Below are 21,897 nucleotides of genomic sequence, written 5' to 3' on the forward strand. Positions count from 1 at the left end.
TCTTTAAAATAAATAAATAAATAACTGTGTATGAAATCTGTAAGTTAACCTCGGAGAAGATATGCTATGTAGATATAACTTTATTAACAAAAAGACTAAACGATTACATGTAAAATAAGCAGAAAAATGTTTTCCTCATTTCACACATAAAACTCTGTAGTTCTTGGTAATAATCGTGATCAGATCATTCCTTTCTCCAATATTTAATTAAAAATTACATTTAAGAACATTCCTACGTTTCCACGCTTTTCCACGGAATCCACCAGCTCCTGGCCCCTGCATGGGAGGCCCTCCTCATCCCTCCGTACTGGCCCCGCCCCACCGCCTGCCACCCTTGCACAGCTGCCTTCCCAGACTTGCAATTTCAGCCTAAGCCTCACCGTATGTGTCTTCTATCGCCGCACAGCAGACTGCCACAAGACCTAGGACATGGACAATTTTTATAATCTCGTACTTTCTGGGAGTCAGGAACTCAGGACTAATTGTGCAGGAGGCAGAGAGAAACCACCGTAGCACTGCTGCTCAGGAAGGGGTAAGGAAGATAAAGTAATACTGGGGTGTCTGGGTGGCCCAGTTGGTTATGCGGCTGCCTTCAGCTCAGGTCATAATCCCAGAGTCCTGGGATCCAGCCCCACGATGGGCTCCCTGCGCAGCCCCGAGTCTGCTTCTCCCTCTGCCTGCTGCTCTCCCTGCTTGCGTGCTCTGTCTCTCTCTGTCTCTCTCTCTCTCAAATAAGTAAATAAAGTCTTTTAAAAGCGGGTGGGGATAAGGAAGACGGATGGCCATGAGGGGGCTCATAGCAATTCTGAAATCCAGTGGGGCCCAGGCAGTTCCTGATGAGGGTCCGCCCTTCAGGAGTTCAGTTCTGCTTTTGGAGTCATCCTTTCCTGCCCAAGAGGGGAGCCCAGGAGGGAAGCCCTATGGTCTTGCCAGTGTGCTTCCCGCCTGCAGAGAGGCTCAGGGGTCCAAACGCCGCCTCCCACACGCAGTCTCTGGTCCTTGCAGTCCAAGCCCACAGGGCTTCTGCCAACTCAACTGTCTTTAAAAGAGAGGGAGACAGAATAGGAAATGCTCTGCGGGTCATGGTATACTCCATTAGGAGACAAAAGGCCACACTCACAACTCTGCACAAGAGAAGCCCCTCCACCAGGACTGAGGCGGCCAGCTCTCTCCATGTTTCCAGAACCCCTTCTGTTGGACAACACAGTTCTCTAAGGGAACACCTGGGATCTTTCCAAGGTCCCAAAGGATTTTCAAGTCACATCCTCAGATTCACTGGTAGATGTTTTCCTAAAAGTGTCCCATATCTGATCTTCCCCAGAATCTCTTTTTTTTAGATTTTACTTATTTATTCGACAGAGAGAGAGAACAAGGAAAAGAGACAGAGAGCAATCACAAACAGGGGGAATGGCAGGCAGGGGAGAAGCAGGCTTCCCACAGAGCAGGGAGCCCAATGTAGGGCTTGATCCCAGGACCCTGGGATCATGACCAGAGCTGAAGGCAGCCGCTTAACCGAACGAGCCACCAGGTGCCCCCCCAGAATCCCCTTCTTAATTTCAGCAATACTGGTCATACAAAGAGGCCAAGAATTTTCAAACTCAACAGTTCTTGCTCCTTTTTGTTAACAGTACTTCCCTTAGGTTATTTCTTTCCTTCTACATTTTAGCAACTGAACAGCTAAGCTTTCTGCCACTACAGAACAAGGATTTCCTTCCTCATATTTCCACTGACATTTTTCTCACTGCTCTTTAAGCTCTGACCCACAGCCTTCCCAGAGGCCGTCCAACTTACACCAAGAGTCGATTCAAAGCTCTTCAGGCTTTCGCTAAATGCCTCCTAATCTTTCCCGCTTGTACCCACCACTGAGTTCCAAAAACGGTCCTCTATCTTAAATTTCTGTTTTGGCAAAACAAAACCACTGGTACGAAATCTGTATTATCAATCACTACATAACAAACTACCCCCAAAGTCAGCATCTTTAAATACAATGAACTTCTACTGCACAGTCTCAATGGAGGCAAGAGTGGCTTAGCCTGAAACAGGTTCCCTCATGAGACCACAGGCAATATGGTGACCATGGCCATGGTCATCAAAAAGCTCTACTTGAATGGGGTTTTCTTAGATAGCTTACTCAAGCAGCTGACAAGTTCATAATACCTTGTGGCTTATAATGCCACATTCTTTCTTTTAAAAGATCTCATTTTTATTTATATTTTTTTTATTTAAAGAGAGAGAGTGGGAGGGGAAGGAACAGAGGGAGAGACTCCCCGCTGCGTGCACAGCCCCACATGGGGCTCAATCTCACGACCCTGAGATCATGACCTGAGGTGAAACCAAGAGCTGGATGCTTAACCAAACACGCCATCCAGGGGCCCTTTCCATATTCTTGGAACTCAGCTGCCACTCCATGTTTACGTGGCTCTGGAAATGTTTTTCCAAGGTAAACACCAGGTTGAACTGCTTTCTAAACTAGTCTAACAACAGCTTACATGTTTTAAATCACAAAATTTGAGCAATTTCATGGCAGTTTTATGGGTAACCTGCTGAAATCATTCTTACAACCACACTTAAGTAAAAGCTCAGCAGTGACTAGCAAAATCTCAAGACTGTCTCAGTGCAAAGGGGCGGTCTGGTCATGTTCCACTAGATCACTAAACCAAAGACTCAGGCGCTCCTCCAGTCAGTAACACAGCACGGTAGACACCACCCAGGGTTTCTGATCCTACCTCCAGTCCTGCTACCAGACCTAGCCATGATGTCTGTTATGTCTAAAAATTTGTAATAGACTGCATAAAATTAGAGTTAAAAGAGGCAAAGCAAAGGGAGGTAGCTAAGATACAGAATACATGAACATAAAACTAGAAAAACATATAGCCCCACCAAAACCAGCGGGGCAGAACGAGGATCCACACTATGGAAAAGTAAGTTTGCATCAAAAGAACAGAAACTTGAATCCTCGGAACAGTGTGAAGGCAAACTATGAAATTTCACTAGGAATGAAAAGAAAGAGGAAAAGAGATAAAGCATAAGGGAAGACATTATAAATATGAAGGATAAATAGCCAATCAAAAATATTAAGGCACCATGCTTCTCTCGCAGACAAATTCTTTGCCATTCTTCCCACCAAGAATTTCTCCTCACCTTGACTCTAGGCTGGCCTTGCGACTTGTCCCACCAACAAAACAGGATTAACACAAATGCTGTGCCAACTCTGGAACTGGCCTTTGGAAGGGCTGGAGGCTTCCCCCGGCAGAGGGAGGCAGTCACGTGCTCTCCCACAGCGCAGGCGGTTCTGCGGAGGAAGGGTGGCATGGTGGAGATGGACGGCACCCCCAGCCAGCACGGACGCCGGGCCCCAAACCTGCATCTCCCGGTTCGGTCTTCCAATGCAGCCGCAGGAGTGACCCCAAGTGAGACCACCTGAACTTCCAAGTCAAACCATGAGATCATGAAAACTAGTAAACCATTGTTGGTTTAAGCCACTAAGTGTGGGGTGGTCTGTTCTGGAACAGTAGATAACTGATGTCACTGAACAGATCTAACGCACACAATACTGCCCAAATCTACAGACAGAGCTGCGGGCTGCTGCATACTTATATCCCAGGTCCTTGCTGGAAAATACTGTATCTTAAACAGTTTGAAAACCCAGCTTGTTTCAAATATCACGTTGAAAGTAACAGCTCTTCTATTTCTTAAATTACTTTCTATTATTTACTTACTTGAAAAAATATTCTAAATTCTACCCTAGGATTAAGTCAGGAATGTAAGATCAATAAATTTTGATATTACGTCTTCAAATTTTACAAATTTTATATCTACTTTAAGATACTTTAAGAAAATTTCACTTGTGGGGATGCCTGGGTGGCTCAGTCCATTAAGCCACTGCCTTCGGCTCAGGTCACGATCCCAGGATCCTGGGATTGAGTCCCGCATCAGGCTCCTTGCTCGGCAGGGAGCCTGCTTCTCTATCCGCCTCTGCCTGCCACTCTGCCCTTATGTGCAGACGTGTGCACTCGCTCGCTCTCTCTGACAAATAAATAAAATCTTTAAAAAATAAAATTTCACTTGTGTAGTGTATTCCCATTCTCTGATTAATTCATTCATCAACAGTTTTTGAGGGCTTACTAGGCAGTAGGCATTAGAGTGGCAAAGATGAACATGGAATTAGGGGCAGGTAAAAATTTAACACTCCCCTAGCTTTTCCGGGAAGTCAATCCCCGCCTCATCTGTGTTCACAAAGGTTTCTGTGCAAATTCCTGTTTTGTGATCATAATAGTAATATAGCAGCTAATGCTTATGGAACACTTAATATGTGCCTGGCCTAATTTTAAGCCTTTCACAGGATTTCACTCACTCAGTCTTCAAGACAACAACCTCGAGGTAGGTAAGAGCTATCATCATCCCCACTTTACAGTTGGGGAACTTGACTCAGACAGAGTCTCCTCCCCCAGTTAAGACTCTAAACTCCATGATAGCAGGACCTGTTTCTTCACATCCTCCCCGGTCTCCTGCACGTACTTCTCTATAATTAAATAAAGAAATTAGTTTTCCAAGTACTAGAAATGAATATGACCATTTCCTTTCCTTTTCTTTTTTTGTTTCTTAATCATTTCCTTTCCAAGGACGATTTTTCACTCCTCAAAAGCAAAGTCCTTAGTTAGTCCTTTTTGGACTAAGCAAAAATGGTCTAGAACTAAATAAATATCTCTGGTTTATAGTAAGACAAATACAAAATTAAAGTTTGTCAATTCATTGATAAACACAACTATTAAGTACTAGACTTTTATAAACAAGTCTAATTTGAGACTGGCATATTTTACTCAGCGCCATTTTAATCCAGAAACCCATAAATATCACAAAGGCAACCGTACATATCTGTATTTTTAATAGAAGTGTTTTTTAAAGGAGTCTAAGACAAAGGAATAAGAGAATAAGTGGTAATACCCATTAAAATAAGTGCATGAAAAAAATCCAAGCAAATATATGACCAAATACTTTGAACAATGTAATCTGGGTATTTTGGGCTGACCCAGTACTATTTGGGTTGGTAAAGCTGGAATCATCCTGTGATGAAACCTGTGACCAACATTTTCATTGCATACTCTTGACTTAAAAATGAAAATATTTACATCATTCATCTGATAACTTAAAAACTCACGCTTTCATATACTGCTGGAAACTGAAATTTGGATTCTATAAGAAAAATAAAGTCAAATTAGGGAGCATTTTACTGACATACACCCTAACTCACTATCACCTCAAAAAACAAAAGGGAGCACAAATCTAGTGCTGCCACAACCAGACAAAACGGTGACATTTTGGACTAATCCCCACGGGGGTGAATTTTGGAGACTGCCTGTGTGCCAAACTCTCAGTCTAACCTCTGGAAAGGCTGTTGTCTCTCCTGGAATCTGATGTACACATGACATTTTCTGCGGAGGACACTGTTGGTCGGCCACCCCAGTATCTAGTCCCGGTCCCCTCTACCCCTGCCACCTCCCACTACAGAGGCCAAAAGAGAGCGACTCGCTTTCTCACGGCTGTGGGGACATGGAACCCAGTTCTGAGTGACACAAAAGGAAGTATGATAGTGAGTTCTGAGAAAGCTGCTCGCTTCCTAATGACAAGGACAGGGTGGCGGACACTAGCCCCTGTCCCACCCGTCTGCCTTGGACAGAAAGGTGCTGCTCGTTAGCAGAGCCTTCTTGAAACCGAAAAGCAACAAGTGGAGACCGAAAAGCCGACCAGCTAAAGGTGAAACAGCGGAGAGAGCTGGAATCTCTTATGATTTTATCTTTGTTTGCTAAACAGCTAGCAGTTGCTCACCTTTACCCTTAAGTAAAAAAAAAAAAATAAACCAGTCTTTGTTTTGTTACTGTTGGCTGGGTTTTCTGTTATTTTTAGCAGAATGCCTGCCTTACTAATACATTTACAAACATTTAGAGAATATGGTGTACAATTCTTTTAATTTAAAAAAAGGTTATAGCACTTGTATAAATAAAAAACAGTCCGACTGATGCCCAGTAAGCACGACAAATTAAATCCCGGAGGTCCTAGATATTTTTCCTTTAATTACATTTCTTCTAACTACGAAAGTAATATAATCACTTTAGAAATTATATAAAATACAGAAAAATATAATGACGGAAAAAACCTCACTACCTGAAGATAAACACTTTTCATATTTGGTATGTTTCCTTCCAAACAATTTTTAAACATACATCTATATATAAAACTGTACTTTCTCATCTTCATAAATAACCTGGCATCATGCAGGATGGGATTCATGAACTGATACATGCACCAATAACAATAATTCAATAGCAAATGAAAGAATAGAAAACTTAAAAACAAAAGTGTCTCTTCCACCACGCCTGAGCACGTACACACACACACACACACACACACACACAACACACACAGCCTCCCTCTTTTTTCTACTTCTCAGAAACAGCAACTTTTAATGTTTTTGGTATTAAGCCTGTGTCTTGATTTATCACCTGTAAACACATCAACTGACCTCCTACTCTGAAGGCGAAAACCTGGGCTCCCCTTCACCCTTCTTCCCAATTCTTTTTTTTTTTTTTTTAAAGATTTTATTTATTTATTTGACAGAGAGAGATCACAAGCAGGCAGAGAGGCAGGCAGAGAGAGAGAGGAGGAAGCAGGCTCCCTGCTGAGCAGAGAGCCCGATGCGGGGCTTGATCCCAGGACCCTGAGATCATGACCTGAGCCGAAGGCAGCGGCTTAACCCACTGAGCCACCCAGGCGCCCCCTTCTTCCCAATTCTTACTACTTTTATTTTCATTTTTAGTTTCCCTACTGCTTAATATTATAAAGTCAAAAAACAAAGTACACTGAAGCTCTACTTCCTGGCCAATGAATTTGGGATAGAATGTATTTGCTGCCAACTGTGCAAGATAAGGAAATTAGCGTTCTAATTTATGGCAAACAGTTTTAGTAAAATTTAACCACAGGACTAAAATGTGACTATCATTTGACCTTACCCAACCCTGAGTGAGGAAGAAAAAAGTACATATACTTGTTGCTTGAAGCACTAGTTCATTTAATGTAGGGGGAAAATGTTGGGAAAGATAGAAGTGTAACGAAGAACAGATACAGAGAACAACTAAAAGAAATTTAAGTCCTCAATCAACGGGAAAAAAAATAGTTATAGATCAACATGAATTTCAAAATTACAAAAGAAGAAGCCAGAGGAAGACAGCACAGCATTCAGGCCCAGACAACAGGAAAGGAATACTGATTGACTCCTCTTTTACACTTATCTCCTCAAAAGAGAACCATCATAAGGCAAACATTGATGCCTAGAGGTGCTGAGAAGATAGTAAGTGACTTATCGCTGAGTTCCAGTTAGCATCAATAGTCTCTGAGAAACACAGAGAATCAGAAGGGATTTTAAAAAAAGAAGAAAAAAAACCCTGAAAAGGGCAAGTCCTTATTGTTTTTACAGAGGAAAACAATTGATGAGCCTAATTATTAAAATATTACTAAAGCTGATTAGTAATTTAGCAATATCTTATAACAGATTATTAAATAGTAGCTATTGTTTGTTAAAGACTTCATATGTCCCACACACTGTGAGAAGAGCTGATCAAGAGTTTTACAACCACTTGCTATCATCACCATTTTACAGATGAGAAATTTAACATATTAAGTATTTTGCCCACGGTCACTAATAAATGGCAAAGCCAAGATCTGAAGTTAAATTCCATCCTTTTAACCAGGGGACTAACTTGACAGTACACAAGTACTTAAAAGTACGAAAAGTAGATGGATGAGAAGAAGAGATTCTCTGAAGGCAAGTTCTATCAAGTTAGACACTCCTTTCAAAATGTCTGAGTGACCATGTTGCAATGCCATGGACAGCATAACCGCTGTTAAGCAATTATGACATTAAACATGTATGCAAAATGAGATAAAACAAAAGATCCAAACATACAAAATGAAGTGCAAAAATCTCATTTCATTAATTATCCCTCTTCCTGTCTCCCACTTAATGTCTTGGATTCCAATCTCTTGACAAGAGACAAGTATTACCTATTGTTTGGTATGTATCCTTCTGGCTTTACAGTAGCACATCCCACTCAACAGTGGCTATTTCTAAGAAGGAAATCGGGAGTAGAGGAATCCTATCACACTCTGCTTATTTATATACTGCTTGGATCTTTTACAAAAGGAATTAATATATTATGTAGATAATACAAATGGTTTCAATCATAATGATGCTCAAAGAAAATAGGGCAAAAGTTCCTAAGTGTGACCTCAATGGCCTCCTTGGAAGGGAAAAGTCTGATATATTAAACTACAGAACAATTATAAAACTTTTACATGACAAAAACATAAAGTTGAAAGATACATATCCATGCCAGGAAAATACTTTTAACAACAAAATGATTAATAAAATGATGCTATCCTGAATATACAAAAAGCGCTTACAAATAAATAAGAAGGCATAAAATACATAAAAGACATAGGCTGCATATATAAAAATTGACTACGTTCAGAAACAAGCAATTCCTTTGAAGAAAAAATGGCTAGAACACCAACAACAGGGGCCCTGGGTGGCTCAGTGGGTTAAAGCCTCTGCCTTCGGCTCAGGTCATGATCTCAGGGTCCTGGGATCAAGCCCCACATTGGGCTCTCTGCTCAGCAGGGAGCCTGCTTCCTCTTCTCTCTCTCTGCCTGCCTCTCTGCCTACTTGTGATATCTCTGTCAAATAAATAAATAAAATCTTTTAAACAAACAAACAAACAAAAAGCACCAACAACAAAGTTAAGCCTCAATAACAAATAAATTGCAAACTAAAACAGCAATATGATGGCAAGAACTAAAAAGAGTAACACCCAGTGATTAACTATGGCAAGATAAAGCAGAAACTTTTACACACCAGTGATAGGAATGTAAATTGCTAACATGTGGACAACAAACTGGCATACGTAAATGATCTGCATGAAGAACACATCATAAAAGTTGCTTTCAAAGTTAAAACTGAGAAAAGGACTGCAGCCTTGGATGGCAGCAACGGCCCGCTGAGATATATACCGTGGGAGCCAACAGGCCTGCTGCACCCTTCTCCGCACTGAGCACACCTGCAGGATTCCGCCCACTTCTGGGCACCAGGAACATGGACAGACTGAGCTATTTCCACAGTAGGACACCCAAGTTACGTGTGAGGGTGAGAAAGCATGTCATACAATAAACAAATGAAAGAAAAGAGAACACTTTGCTTAAAAAGGTTTTAGGGAAGATATCACAGCAATCCTGAAATATCTGAAGGCCTATCACATGGAAAACAGAAATTGTTTTCTATTGCTCAGGAGGCCAAAAGAAAGTGCACTAGTACCCAGAGCTGTTAAATAATGAAACACTTGTGCCTTACACAGTGAGATTTTAGTTACCCACAATCCCTGAGACAAAGGATCCATCAGAAACTCGGTAGAAAAGATTCTACCAGGTGGGAAAAGTTAGGTGTCTTGACCTCAGAAGTACTTTGCACTTCCAAGAGTTTAAGATGTTTACGGATATTCTGGAACTACGACCACTACTCTATTCTCACTCTAGTGAGACTCATTCTAGTCCAGAGTGCACCTACCAGACATAGACACCTTCTATACTAATCCATTCTGGGTCGGGCGAAGTCCTGTGCAGCCACCTGGGCCAGGAAGAACCATTCAGTCATTTCCACCATTTCCTACCGTTAGTTCCATTTTCCCAAAAGCTTGACAGATCCACAACGTGATCTAGAATCCCAGCATTGCCCTGACCAAAGGCCTATCCTAGATACAGGCTGCTTTCATAATTGTGATCTATTTTGTGTTCCCTGCCTCGCCTCAGCTGTCCCAATTCTAGTTTTCCTTGCCCTGAAATCTGTGACATACTGCTGTCTGACCTTCTAAAACGGTCTTCTTCTTCCTTCACTCCAAGCCTAAGCACCTACCATGGTCAAAGTGCTGGGAGACCCTAGATGCAAAATACCCTCGTATTAGCCACAGTTCCTGCTCTCGGGGTTTTGACCGCGGACAAAGAGAAATGATGGAGCGAACAGGAGCCCATATGGAGCCACAAGGAAGTGAAGCGACAGGACACTGCAGACAAGAGACATCACTCTGCCTTTGTAAGACTGATCTGGGAAAAAAACAGACTACATTAGAACTTATAATTGAAGGACACAGAAGATTTCCACTGACAAAGACACAGGAAAAAGAAAATATGCCAAGTAAAAAACTAATGTTAACGATGACATACGTAAAAGAAAACACGGTGATAGGAACACAGTTAATGACATCAGTAGGTTAATGTGGTTGTTACAGAATGTGAACAGATAATTGAAGAGAAGTTTCTCTGTGTCCAAGAAAATAGAAAGAGTTTCTCCAAGGGAGGCAACACAAGAAGCTCCAGAGGAACGGTTTCCCTGGGTTCCCCGCTGGACACAGAGCAGTAAGTGAGACACTCAAATAGCATAAGGATTCCTTCCACCAAATGGAAAATGCTCTCTTTTTCCATTCTCACGGCGTTTTAAAGGCCCCTCCTGTCCAACAGTTCCGTGCCATCCTCCCATCGGGTACTAATAAGAAACCTTGGGGGGCGGGGGATGGACACTGGAGACGGTACGTGTTAGGGGAGCGCTGTGAACCGTGTAAGACCGATCATTCATAGACCTGTACCCCTGAAGCAAATAACACATGATATGTTAATAAAAAAGAAAGATACTTTTAAAAAAAGAATTCCAAACAAACAAACAAAACAAAACAACTCCAATACTGGCCACAGTGTGAGAAAGAAACAGCATATGAAGCATCATAAAATTGGCCGTAAAGAAATCTCAGCTGCTGGTCCAGGCGAAGTCCCTAACTTGAAAAATGACCTGTTTTCTAATGTGGAAGATAAATGGGTATAAGTTGAGATGCCTTCTTCTTTTTTTGTTTTTTTTTTTAAAGATTTCATTTATTTATTTGACAGAGAGATGACCAGCAGGCAGAGAGTCGGGCAAAAAGAGGGGGGAGGCAGGCTCCCCACCGAGCAGAGAGCCTGATGCGGGGCTTAATCCCAGGACCCTAAGCTGAAGGCAGAGGCTTAACCCACTGAGCCACCCAGGCGCCCCAAGTCGAGATGACGTCTAATGTCTCTTCCAGCTCATGATTCTATACATTCACTTGACAAAAAAGGTTCAGCTAGGTTTCCAGGTGATAGGAACTCAGCGGCTTGAAACCATCAGGTTCCTCAAATATAAATGCAGATGAAATTTCTACTTCACTTAACTTGTTATGAGCAATTCCATGACAAAATTAAGTGAACTATAAAACTTAAACAGGTTTTTATAGCCATACATTGAAGCATATACTTATCAGAGTATAAGTCAGGTGACTTACATTAGACTAATCTTCCCACACATAAAATTAAAAACTCTGTATAAAATATACAAAATAACTAGTTGAAGGCAGTGGAAAGCACCAAAAGCAAGCAGAAACTGGAGGTATAGTGGCACCGGGAACAAGGAACTGCACTGGGCGAGATCTGCATCGATGGGGCTTTCTGCTTGACCGGCTCCCCCATTCCATGCAATTAAGGTGGATACAATTTAGGCAGAAAACTATAGTCTTGCTCACTTTAGAGTCAGATGCTAGAGTCAGAGATGCCAAAGTGGCTGGAAAGTAAGAGAGACAGCCCACAAACAAGTGAGACACGTGCGGCAGCCCCAAAACCTAGAGGTAAATTCCACCCAAATTATGGCTAAACCTTGAGTTGTACATGCACAGAAAAGACTCCAGCAAGCCTGAAAGCAGAAATCAAAAAGTGGAGAAAAAAGCTGAGATTCCAGCTTGCTCTTCACAATAGGTGAAATAAAGTATTGAGTCTGAATAGAAGGACAGTCTATGTGTATATATATACACACACATATACACATATATATGTATATATATACATATATATACAGGCAATATATATAATTACACAATTGTATATATAATATATACAATATATATAAACACAGAGAAATATTTTAAAATAGGACAAATAGAAAATAAATAACAAAACAGAAGACCTAAATTCAATCAAATCAACATCAACCATAGATTTGTTTTATATTTTAATAAGAGGTATAACTAACAAGCCACAGCAGAAATAAAAGGAGAAAGTACAAAAATTCTAAACCCCAAAATTGCAGGAATATGGGAAGGAGGAAACTCAACCATATTAACAATTACCTTAATAAATATGAATGATCTAAATATAAATGGTCTACATTAAAGCATAAAGACTATCAAATGAGATCAAGAAAAAACAAAAACAAACAGAGCCAAGAGGCAGTTTAAATATAAACTGTATACAAGAGGCAGTTTAAATATAAAACACAGATAAGCTAAATGTAAAATAATAAAAATAATAATAAATAAATGTAAAATAACATTTTAAGAAGATACAAGATGTAAACATTAAGCAGAAAAAGCCTGGAGTGCTTATATTGAATTTCAAATCAAAGAGTATTATACCAAAAAAAAAAAGATGGACATTTCATAAGTATAAAGATGTAATACATCAAAAAGATATAATCATTATAAATGTAAATGCATCTGATAACAGAGCTTCAAAACATATAAAACAAAATAGACAGAAAAAAGAAACAGATAAATTCACATAGTTGAAGATTTTACCTCTCTCTCAGTAGCTGACAGAACTAAAGAAAAAGAAATCAGTAAAGTCAGAAAAGATATGACTTTCACCCATGCTGACCAGACATTTATAAAAAAAAAATGACAACCAGACCAGCAGAAAAATCAAGAGAGACCATATGATGGATCATAAAAAAAATTTTTTTAAATAACAAAAAAATTCAAGATGACTGAAATTTTACATAGTATCTTTTGTAATTACAATTAAATAGAAAGCTGAAATCAAAACACTAAGCTATCTAAAAACCCCTGTATCTTTTCAAATTAAGCAACATTATTCTAAATAACCCCTGGTTCAAAGAAGAAATCACAAAGGAAGTTAGGAAACATTTTACACTAAATAATAATGAAAACATATTTCATCAAAACTTGCAGGACACACTTAGGCAGTGTAGTAAGATTTAAGTGCTTATATTTTAAAAAAAGTTTTAAAATCAGTGATGTACTATTTTACCTTAAGCCAGAAAAAAGAAACACAAATTAAAACGGTAATGAGCAAATGCAGTAAAAGAGAAAAAAAGGACAAAGAAAACAAAGCAAAAAGTTGGCTCCTTGAAAAGCTTAGTGAAATATATCAACTCCTAGTAAAGCTGACCAAAGGTAAGAAAAAGGAGAACATAGTTTACTGATATCAGAATAAAGGGATTATCATTAGAGATCCTGCAAAGACTTAAGTAACGAAATAATAAGAGCATCCTTATGCCAAATATATCAACAGTTTAGATGAAATGGACAAATTCCTTAAAAAAAAAAATCGTAATTTGCCCAAACTGACACAAGATGAAACAAAAAATCTGAATAGTCCTGTATCTAGCTATTAATAAAACTGGATTTATTATCAGAAATCTCACCAAAAATGCTCCAACTCAAATGGCTTCACTGATGCATTTTACCAAACATGCTAAACTAGAAATAAACCCCATCTTATGCAAATTCCTTCAAAAATTAAGAAGCAGGGAGTATTTCCTGTTCCATTATACCAAACCACCATTATACCAAAACCTGAAATGAAAATGATAGACCAACATAAATGCAAAAAAAAGATCCTTTACAAAATATTAGCATATCAAAACTGGCAAATTAAATGTAATACATCATGACCAAATGGGATTTATTCTAGCCATGAGAGTAATGCACCGTATTAACAGAAAAATGGGAAAAATCAAATAGCCATTTCAGTAGACATGGGAAAACTTTTTGAAAAAAGTGAACACCCACTCATGATAAAAACACTCAACAAACTAGAACAGAAGGGAACTTTATCAACCTGATTAAAGGCAGCAACAGAAAACCCACAACTAATACAACAGTGATTATTACACAATATTATGAAGACAGTGGCAGAATGAATGCTTTCCTAGTAACATGAGAAAGGCAGCTGAAAGTCTACTCTTACCACTTTTACTCAAAATTGCACCAGAATTCCTAACCAGCGAAACAAGACCAGTCATAAACAAGTTAAATAAACATTTAAATAAACAAATTAAATAAACATAAATAAGTAAACAAATAAACAAGTTAATTAAAGGCATTAGGATTGCCAAGGAAGAAGCAGAACTGTGGCTCTTTGAGATGACTTGACCATCTACACAGAAAATTAGCAAAAAATTCACTTTAGTAAAAGTAACTAACACAAATAAGTGAATTTAATGAGTTGCAGGATACAAGGTCAATACACAAAACTCATGCTTATTGGGAAGCAGAATTGTGTGAGTATGTATGTGGTTGTGTACACAACAGGAACCCGACAGTTCTTTTTTTTAACACATTTATTTTGAGAGAGAATGTGTGCACAAGCATGCAAGCAGGAAGAGGCAGTGGGAGAAGGTAAGAGAGAATCTCAAGCAGACTCCCTGTTGCACACAGAGCCCAGCTGCGAGCTCAATCTCATGATCCTGAGACCATGACCTGAAGAGAAACCAGAGGTCCAAGACTTGATCAACTGCGCCGCCCTACCCGGCGCCCCAGCAGCTCTCAGTTCTGTAACATTAGCATGCATATGAAAGCTTATCACTTGATGGTTCTCTCCATTTGGTTTCACTTGGTTAAAATTTCCAAAATAAATGTATTCAAATTATGAGAAAAATAAATTTCACATTTTTTAAGGGCTGGAGAAGAGGGAGAGAGAGAGAATCTTAACCAGGCTCCATGCCCAGCATGGAGCCCACCTAGAATTCGATCTCACAACCCCGAGGATCACGATCTGAGCCAAAATCAAGAATCAGACACTTAATCAACTCAGTCACCCAAGCACCCCAAATTTCACATTATTGCAAATACATTAAATCTCAGTGCTCCAATGCCTTCAGAAAATAAATTTAATTTTTTCAGGTTTATGCTCCATTTGTAACATCAACAGTCAAAATAGAGCTTCTCTAATCTACCATGTGATTTAGTCAGTCACTATCACAGCTCTTTGCTTTCTATGGAAAATGCTTGCTGCTGAGTAGAAAACAGAAAATCGTACTATCATTTTCTATTTCCATAATCACTTGATAATTTATTTCAAAACTCACTTTCTGAATAAAACTTGAACAAAAGGTACACAAGTATGTAAAAAGTAAAGGAGAAGGTCCTTGGACTTGGATGAGCACCCAACAAATTTTGCATTTTGCTTTCCATAACAGCTTAAAATTGACTAGATCACAACAATCACACATTAAAATATAGCCCAGCTTACAATCTTCACATTACTAAAATATTCTGCATAGTGGCATTAAGCTATTTTGAGAGAAAACTCATAGACTCATGAAGTTTTCGCTTGGAATTACCAAACACTAACATTCCAATTCCTCTAAACAAATCATTTCAAAGAATATAAAACAAATATCATTCCAAGGTCACAATTTATTGATGTCCTTGAGCTGGAAACTATTAACTATAAAGCAAACTAGGGAAACAAGTTCTTTGAAAGCACAAACTGGTTACATACATGAATACAACATGAATGTTCGATTTGTTAGATATTGAGGCAACAAAAAGTGTAAGAAATATGCAGCATTTTTATCAATTCAAAGGTTTTTAATGATAAAACCACCTCTTAGATTTGTTACCAATTTCAAAAGTAAGATTATGAGTTGACTAATATATTAGATTTTAACCTGTTATCAAAAAACTGGCTCGCCACATTTATGAGACTACTTACCTTTTTAAGAAACAGTACTATTAAGCAAATAGAATTTTATAAATTACAATCAGCCCTGGTTAATAGGATTGCAGTCTACTTAATTCTATAATTTAGACCTTTTAAGCTGGTTAAATTTCCCACTTTATTAATGCAGTAAGTTTCTTCACAGCAAATATCACCACTGACTGTAATGGGATAAAAACTAGGAGAGCAAAACTTTTGACATTAACTTGCTGGTCTGTGAAGGGGACCATCTATCTAACAAGCGTTTAATACACATGCAGGTATGTCCTGCGCTGATGTACAACTGAACTATGAGGTTCTCTCCCACACAAAAGAGGAATATGCAGGTGGCACTGGAGTCTATGTGTGCTATACATGATGTTTTCTTTATTGTCATCTCTAACACCAACAATCCCACGTCCATGTCCAATTAATACTTACCATTTTGTAATTGCTCCAGAAAAGTACAGAACAAACAAACAAACAAAAAAAGGTTTCAATATCGATATATCACCAATCACCAAAGTTAGGAAAGCATTTGTCCAACACATTATCATTAGTTATCTTTAAATCTATTTTTTTCCTTTTCCAGGATCATATTTACTAAAGAATGACTTATTTACATTGAAAGTACAAATAAAATGAGAGTCTCTCTGGACAGGAGCTAACAAGAACTGATTGATAACTACAAGTTTGAGGAAAAGGACTGATATTCAAGGTAAGGGATGATATAACTTTTCTGTTAGTATTGTTATTAATAGTTTAAACACTCCATACGTATTAGCTCATAATGCCTACCACCATACTGTGAGGTAAAGAAGGCAGATGTTATCGTATTTATCTTCAAACAAGTACACCCAGGTTCAGGAGATCAAAATCTATCTGCTCAGGGTAAACAGGCAACAAATAATAACACTCTTTTAGAAGAAATTCTTTGAACAAAAATACAGCCAAACAACATCAGACTACCTAATGAAATTTGCTTGACTAAAACACAAAGTTATTATTAAAATCATACTGAAAATCTCTAAAGGAATAAATTAAGAATGGTGGAAAGAAAAAATGCCCAGTTTGGTTTCCCCTAATATTTCAACTAATATTTTCAGGAGTCCAGTTAAAACTGCCATCACAAATCTTCGTTCAGTGACTCTAACTTGTCTTATGTATAGGGAAAATACTAAATAATACAAATAGAGGACACGACCAGCAATTTCAGTCTTTCATTCCCAAGTATAAACACAGCCACAGGAACCACCAGATACCTAAGGAATACTAACACCACCAAAAAAAGAACCAAAATAAACAAACTGACAGGAGAAAAAAGTTAAAAATAAAGTCTAGTTAGTGTTCTAAGATTAAAGATTATATTATATCTATAAAATAAGAGCTGGCTATGAACTATAAAGAATTCCCAGAAATATAAAGTAATAGCTTAAATAGATGAACTCAGTAAAGGGTTCAAAGAAAAAGTCAAGGAAATCTTCCAGAACAAGACAGGAAAACAAAGACATGGAAGTGAAAGAAAAATCATAAAACCTGAACATTGATAATAGATGCTCTGGGGGGGCAGGCCATAAAGGAATACAGAGAACACAGAAGGGAAGAAATAATGAAAGAAATACAGAAGATTCCCTAGAACTGAAGACATATGCCAATATATCCAAAAGGTGCACCAAATGCTTTACAGGAAGAGTTAGAAGAACTACATTTCATCCTCCTTACATTTCATGTCAAAGACAAAAAAGCATGGCCACAACAAGCTTCCAGAGAACAAAAACAGGTTACCTGGAAAGAAATTCCTCCTATTAGCATTACGCCTCTTATCAGTGAAACTGGTTACCAAAAGGTAATGTAACGCAACCTTCAAAATTCCAAAGGAAAACTGTCGCACAACTAAATTCTATACCCAGCTAAGGTATGTCCTGGGTGTCAAAGTGAAAAGCACATTTTTGAATACTCTGTTGACAAGCATCCTCCACATATTCTTTCTTAAAAAAGTACTCCAGGAAATTAAAAAAAAAAAAAAAAAACTTCTAGAACATGGTAAAACAAATCCAAAATAAATGGGAAAGACACGAGGTCTAAGAAAGCAGAGAACATGTCCAAGAATGCAATTAAATAACATGCTATTAGCTAACATCATACCCAGAAGAAAGTCAGTTCCCAATAAAATTTCAACAAATACTATGATTAAAAAACTGGATACCCAAGTGGTATGATGAAGAAGACAGGCTCTCTTTAACCAATGGTGTGGGGGGCAACATGGCAACTGGAAAATCCAGGAAAAACAGGTATAGCCCCAACTAGAAACCAAACTAAAATACGACCTGATCTGGAATACCAACATTTGTTCCCTACGGCTCTTAACACACCATACCTGTCACACAACTTTCTTTAGCAGCAGGTAGTATTTACTTATCACACTATTGATTACTGCTGCTCCAAATCAACAAGTGAAACTATTACAAACCTTGGCAACATTAAATAAATGTTACAGTTGACACAACCTGGGAGGGGACCATGAGGAATTCGAGGGAAAGATTGGGAGGGGTACTAATTTTCCTGTACTCATAAAGTGACAAGTTTAGAGATGATGCCTAAGTATCTTCTAGAATTAAGAGTGCCAAGTGTTGGAAGTATAACCATGAAGCCCTCTCCCCTCCTTCAGGAAGGAAGGAAGAAAACAGGTATTACAAGTTAAATTCTTTATTTTCACAAAGGTGATATATATACTCGATTACATAAGATTACTCAAATACAAAGTTTAGTATAATATACATAAAATTGAGATAATAATCACCAAAAAAATTAAAAGTAGAAAAGGTCTAAAGTGGTTATATCCCAGAAGAGAAACCAGTCTGAAAAAATAGAGAGTAGAAAAGACTTTTACTTATTATATATCTTTGTGTACTGCTAACCAATGTAAGAAAAACACAACATAACCTTTGTCCATTTTTTCTTGTTTCTGTATCTCACGCACTATATACCAACCTTCTCTTACGGTAGTTCAGACAAGACACAATTAGCTAAACAAACTCAAGAACCACCCTAAATCCCTGACAAAACGCCGTGATCACAATAGTTTACACTGATGTTAAAACTCTCAAAACACATCCACATCCACTGTCTTACTTAATCCTCGCACTGGTCTTACTAGAGCAGATTTTAGAGCTTAATAAAGTATTACTCCAAAAGGTTTACGTGATTTGCCATCCCAAAGAAAGTAAGAAAGATAGAATAAATGTTAACAGGCAAGTTAAAAATAAAGAAAAAATACTTTGATACAGCAGTGAAGTCTGAAAATGCCTCCTAAACTATATAATAGAACATACAATAAATGAAACAACAGTAAAATACTGGCTGAAACAGTTTTTATCGTGAAACACACACTTACCACATGACCACAATCTCATTCCTAGGTTACTGCCCAAGAAAAAATGAAAATACATCACACCAAGATACACACTCCCTTGCTCACAGCAGTTTTATTCGTAACAGCCAGAAACCAGAAACAAGCCGACTACCCATCAGCTGGTCAAGAGATAAACTGTGTTATGGCCCAACTATGGAATGTGACCCAACAATAAAGAAACAAACTGATGATATACACAACAACACGATGAATCCTTGAAGTACTGCGCTACGTGAGAGTGACCAAACACAAAAGGCCGCAGGCTTCTATTGATAAAGAGATATTAGAAAAGGAAGATTCCAGTGGTATCACATCAGTGGTTGTCAGGGTTGAGGAAAGAGGACTGACCGCATCGGGGAATGAGGGTACTTCTGGGGGACAGGCATGTCTGCTGTCATACCTGCAGTGCTTGTTACGCACTGTTACATGAAGGCAGCAAACTCATCAAAGTGTACACGTAAAACTGGTGAATTCCATTGTTCTGGAAATAATATCTCAATAAGGTTGATTTTTTAAAACTCAGTCATACATAATCCCATTTAACTTCTGACAACAGCTTTTCAAGCATAGGAATCAACTATGACCCACAAGGAACACTGCAATCACATATTTAAAAGGCAACTTTTCATCAGAACATCGATCCAGTACACAGAATTTAAAGAGTCCTGACAGTAAAACAGTCCTCGTGCTACTCAATTTGGCCACGTGGATAAACACTTGTTGCCTGGCAACTGGTCTACACTCCAGATTTCTTGATAAACATACTGACCACATTAGCAGGTGACCTCATAGAGGAGAAACTAAGCTTTATGTTGAAGAGTTCTTCCTTTAGTATTAGAGAAGAATAATAGTGCATTTGAATTATTTACCTAAAGTAGGAGTGAACAAGAAATACTAAAACTAGATCATGAAAAATAAAAATATGAAATGAGACATAAACACACACACACACACACACACACAACACAACACAAAACCGTTTCTTCATTTGGTCTTTTACTTTCAGACTCTCCTTACCTAACTAACAGGACGGTTGAAACCATGAGTTTGAGGGAGAACTCTTTCCCTTTAAGTCTGTAAGCCCCTCCCCTGCTACCGCCCAGACCAGCTTAATATAAATTTACATGTCTTTAAATGCTGATGAGTTAGACACTTTTCTAGGTATCAAATCATCTGAAAGACATCTCTCTGGATTGTAGAATCTGTGGACATGGAAAAACACAACATGAACTTTCTGTAACACAACATACCAGGAGGCCAAGTCTTTGTAAGGTTGATGATAAATTATCAAAATCAAGAATTACAAAGAATCCCTAAATAACAAGCAAATTCCTCACACATAAGTTAAATATTTCTCTCTTACTGGACTTTGTGAACAGCTATGGAACAAATACCAAGTTCCAGGACACCACTGACCATTAGCACACTTACCAAGCATACGACTTTCGGCTTTGGTGAGTACTTACCCCTCTTCTGAACCCAGCCTTCTTTCACAACGGTAACATCGCTCATGATGGCTCCCCTCTGAGCCCCCAACTTGGAGAAATGCTACTTTGTGGTATCAGCTTTGGGGTTTGGATTCTCTGCTGCTGCTGCTGCCCTTCCCACTCTCTAGTGATGACTCAGCCTGGAAGGAAGTATTGAAGAAAGAATTTCTTTTTTTTTCCATTCTTGCAACTCACACAGCAATAACAAACAACTAATTCTTTGTAAATGTCTTCAACTGGCCTGACCTCACATAAAACTCTAACTTCTCAAACTGGGGAACTCATTTACTCAATAGTTCTAGAGTGAACGTGCTTCCCTGGGCTTATGACCGATTTCAAACGACAGTGAAACTTTTAACCTAAGAGGCTGTAACAGAAATCTCTTAAGAAAACCACTGTCACACCTATACAAAGAACACAGAACATCTGTTCAGTGCTATGTGTTGGAGGTGAAAAGGGGAGAGACTGAAAGTTGGGGGAACTAAGAGTAAACTTTCGTGTATGTCTAGTTCCGAAACCTCTGGGGATTTAGGAATACTTACTGCAAAGCAATTGTGACTGTTTTTAATAGCTGTATTTTATGGAAAACACAATGTGCTAAAAATCAGCACTCGCATATGCTTACTTTGCCCATACTCCAAGACATATTTTAGACAATCAATGAGTTCGATGACAATGAGTTTTTGGATAACAATCAATAAATTATTATAAATACTACGGAGTCCATTATTTTTTAAAATACATGAAGTGAAACAAAAGGAATATGAAAGTGGAAAAAAGTACGGGGTATCCAGGCTGTGTCAAGAACAGCTGCTTATATCTATCATTCTCAGGAAATCCTCACAATAAACCCAGGAGGGCACCATTAACTTCATTTCACAGATGAGTAAACTGAGGCTCGCACAGATTAAACAGTGTGCCTGACTTCGACATGACTACTGCCTGATGGAGCCCGGATCTGACACAGGCCATCACACTCCAGAGCCCGCATTCCTAACTCCAAGACTCTACTGCCTTCAGATAAAAAGAAGCCAGAGTCAAAGTCTACATATTTGTAAAAGGGCCACAAATTTAGCAGGAAAGCTTTTAGGAAGCAAAGCAAATGAGACACAATCAGTTTCAATATTCGCAAGATCCCATAAATATTTTTTAAAAGAAAATAAGTTGCTTCAGAAG

The 21,897-nt window shown here is 38.6% G+C and overlaps 1 protein-coding gene across 3 annotated transcripts in view; it reads right to left on the minus strand.

Annotated features, from left to right (window-relative positions):
• The window catches only part of AKT3 (AKT serine/threonine kinase 3), a 305,109-nt gene that overhangs the window by 273,955 nt on the left and 9,257 nt on the right, over positions 1 to 21,897 (minus strand). For all 3 annotated transcript variants that reach the window (XM_044267054.1, XM_044267055.1, XM_044267053.1), the window contains exon 2: positions 20,701 to 20,861. In XM_044267054.1, the coding sequence (XP_044122989.1) occupies positions 20,701 to 20,746 (46 nt within the window). In that variant the 5' untranslated portion in view covers positions 20,747 to 20,861. The remainder of the gene's footprint in view (positions 1 to 20,700; positions 20,862 to 21,897) is intronic.

The sequence above is a fragment of the Neovison vison genome, chromosome 10 (genome assembly GCF_020171115.1).
Source record: "Neovison vison isolate M4711 chromosome 10, ASM_NN_V1, whole genome shotgun sequence".
NCBI classification, from domain to species: Eukaryota; Metazoa; Chordata; class Mammalia; order Carnivora; family Mustelidae; genus Neogale; species Neogale vison.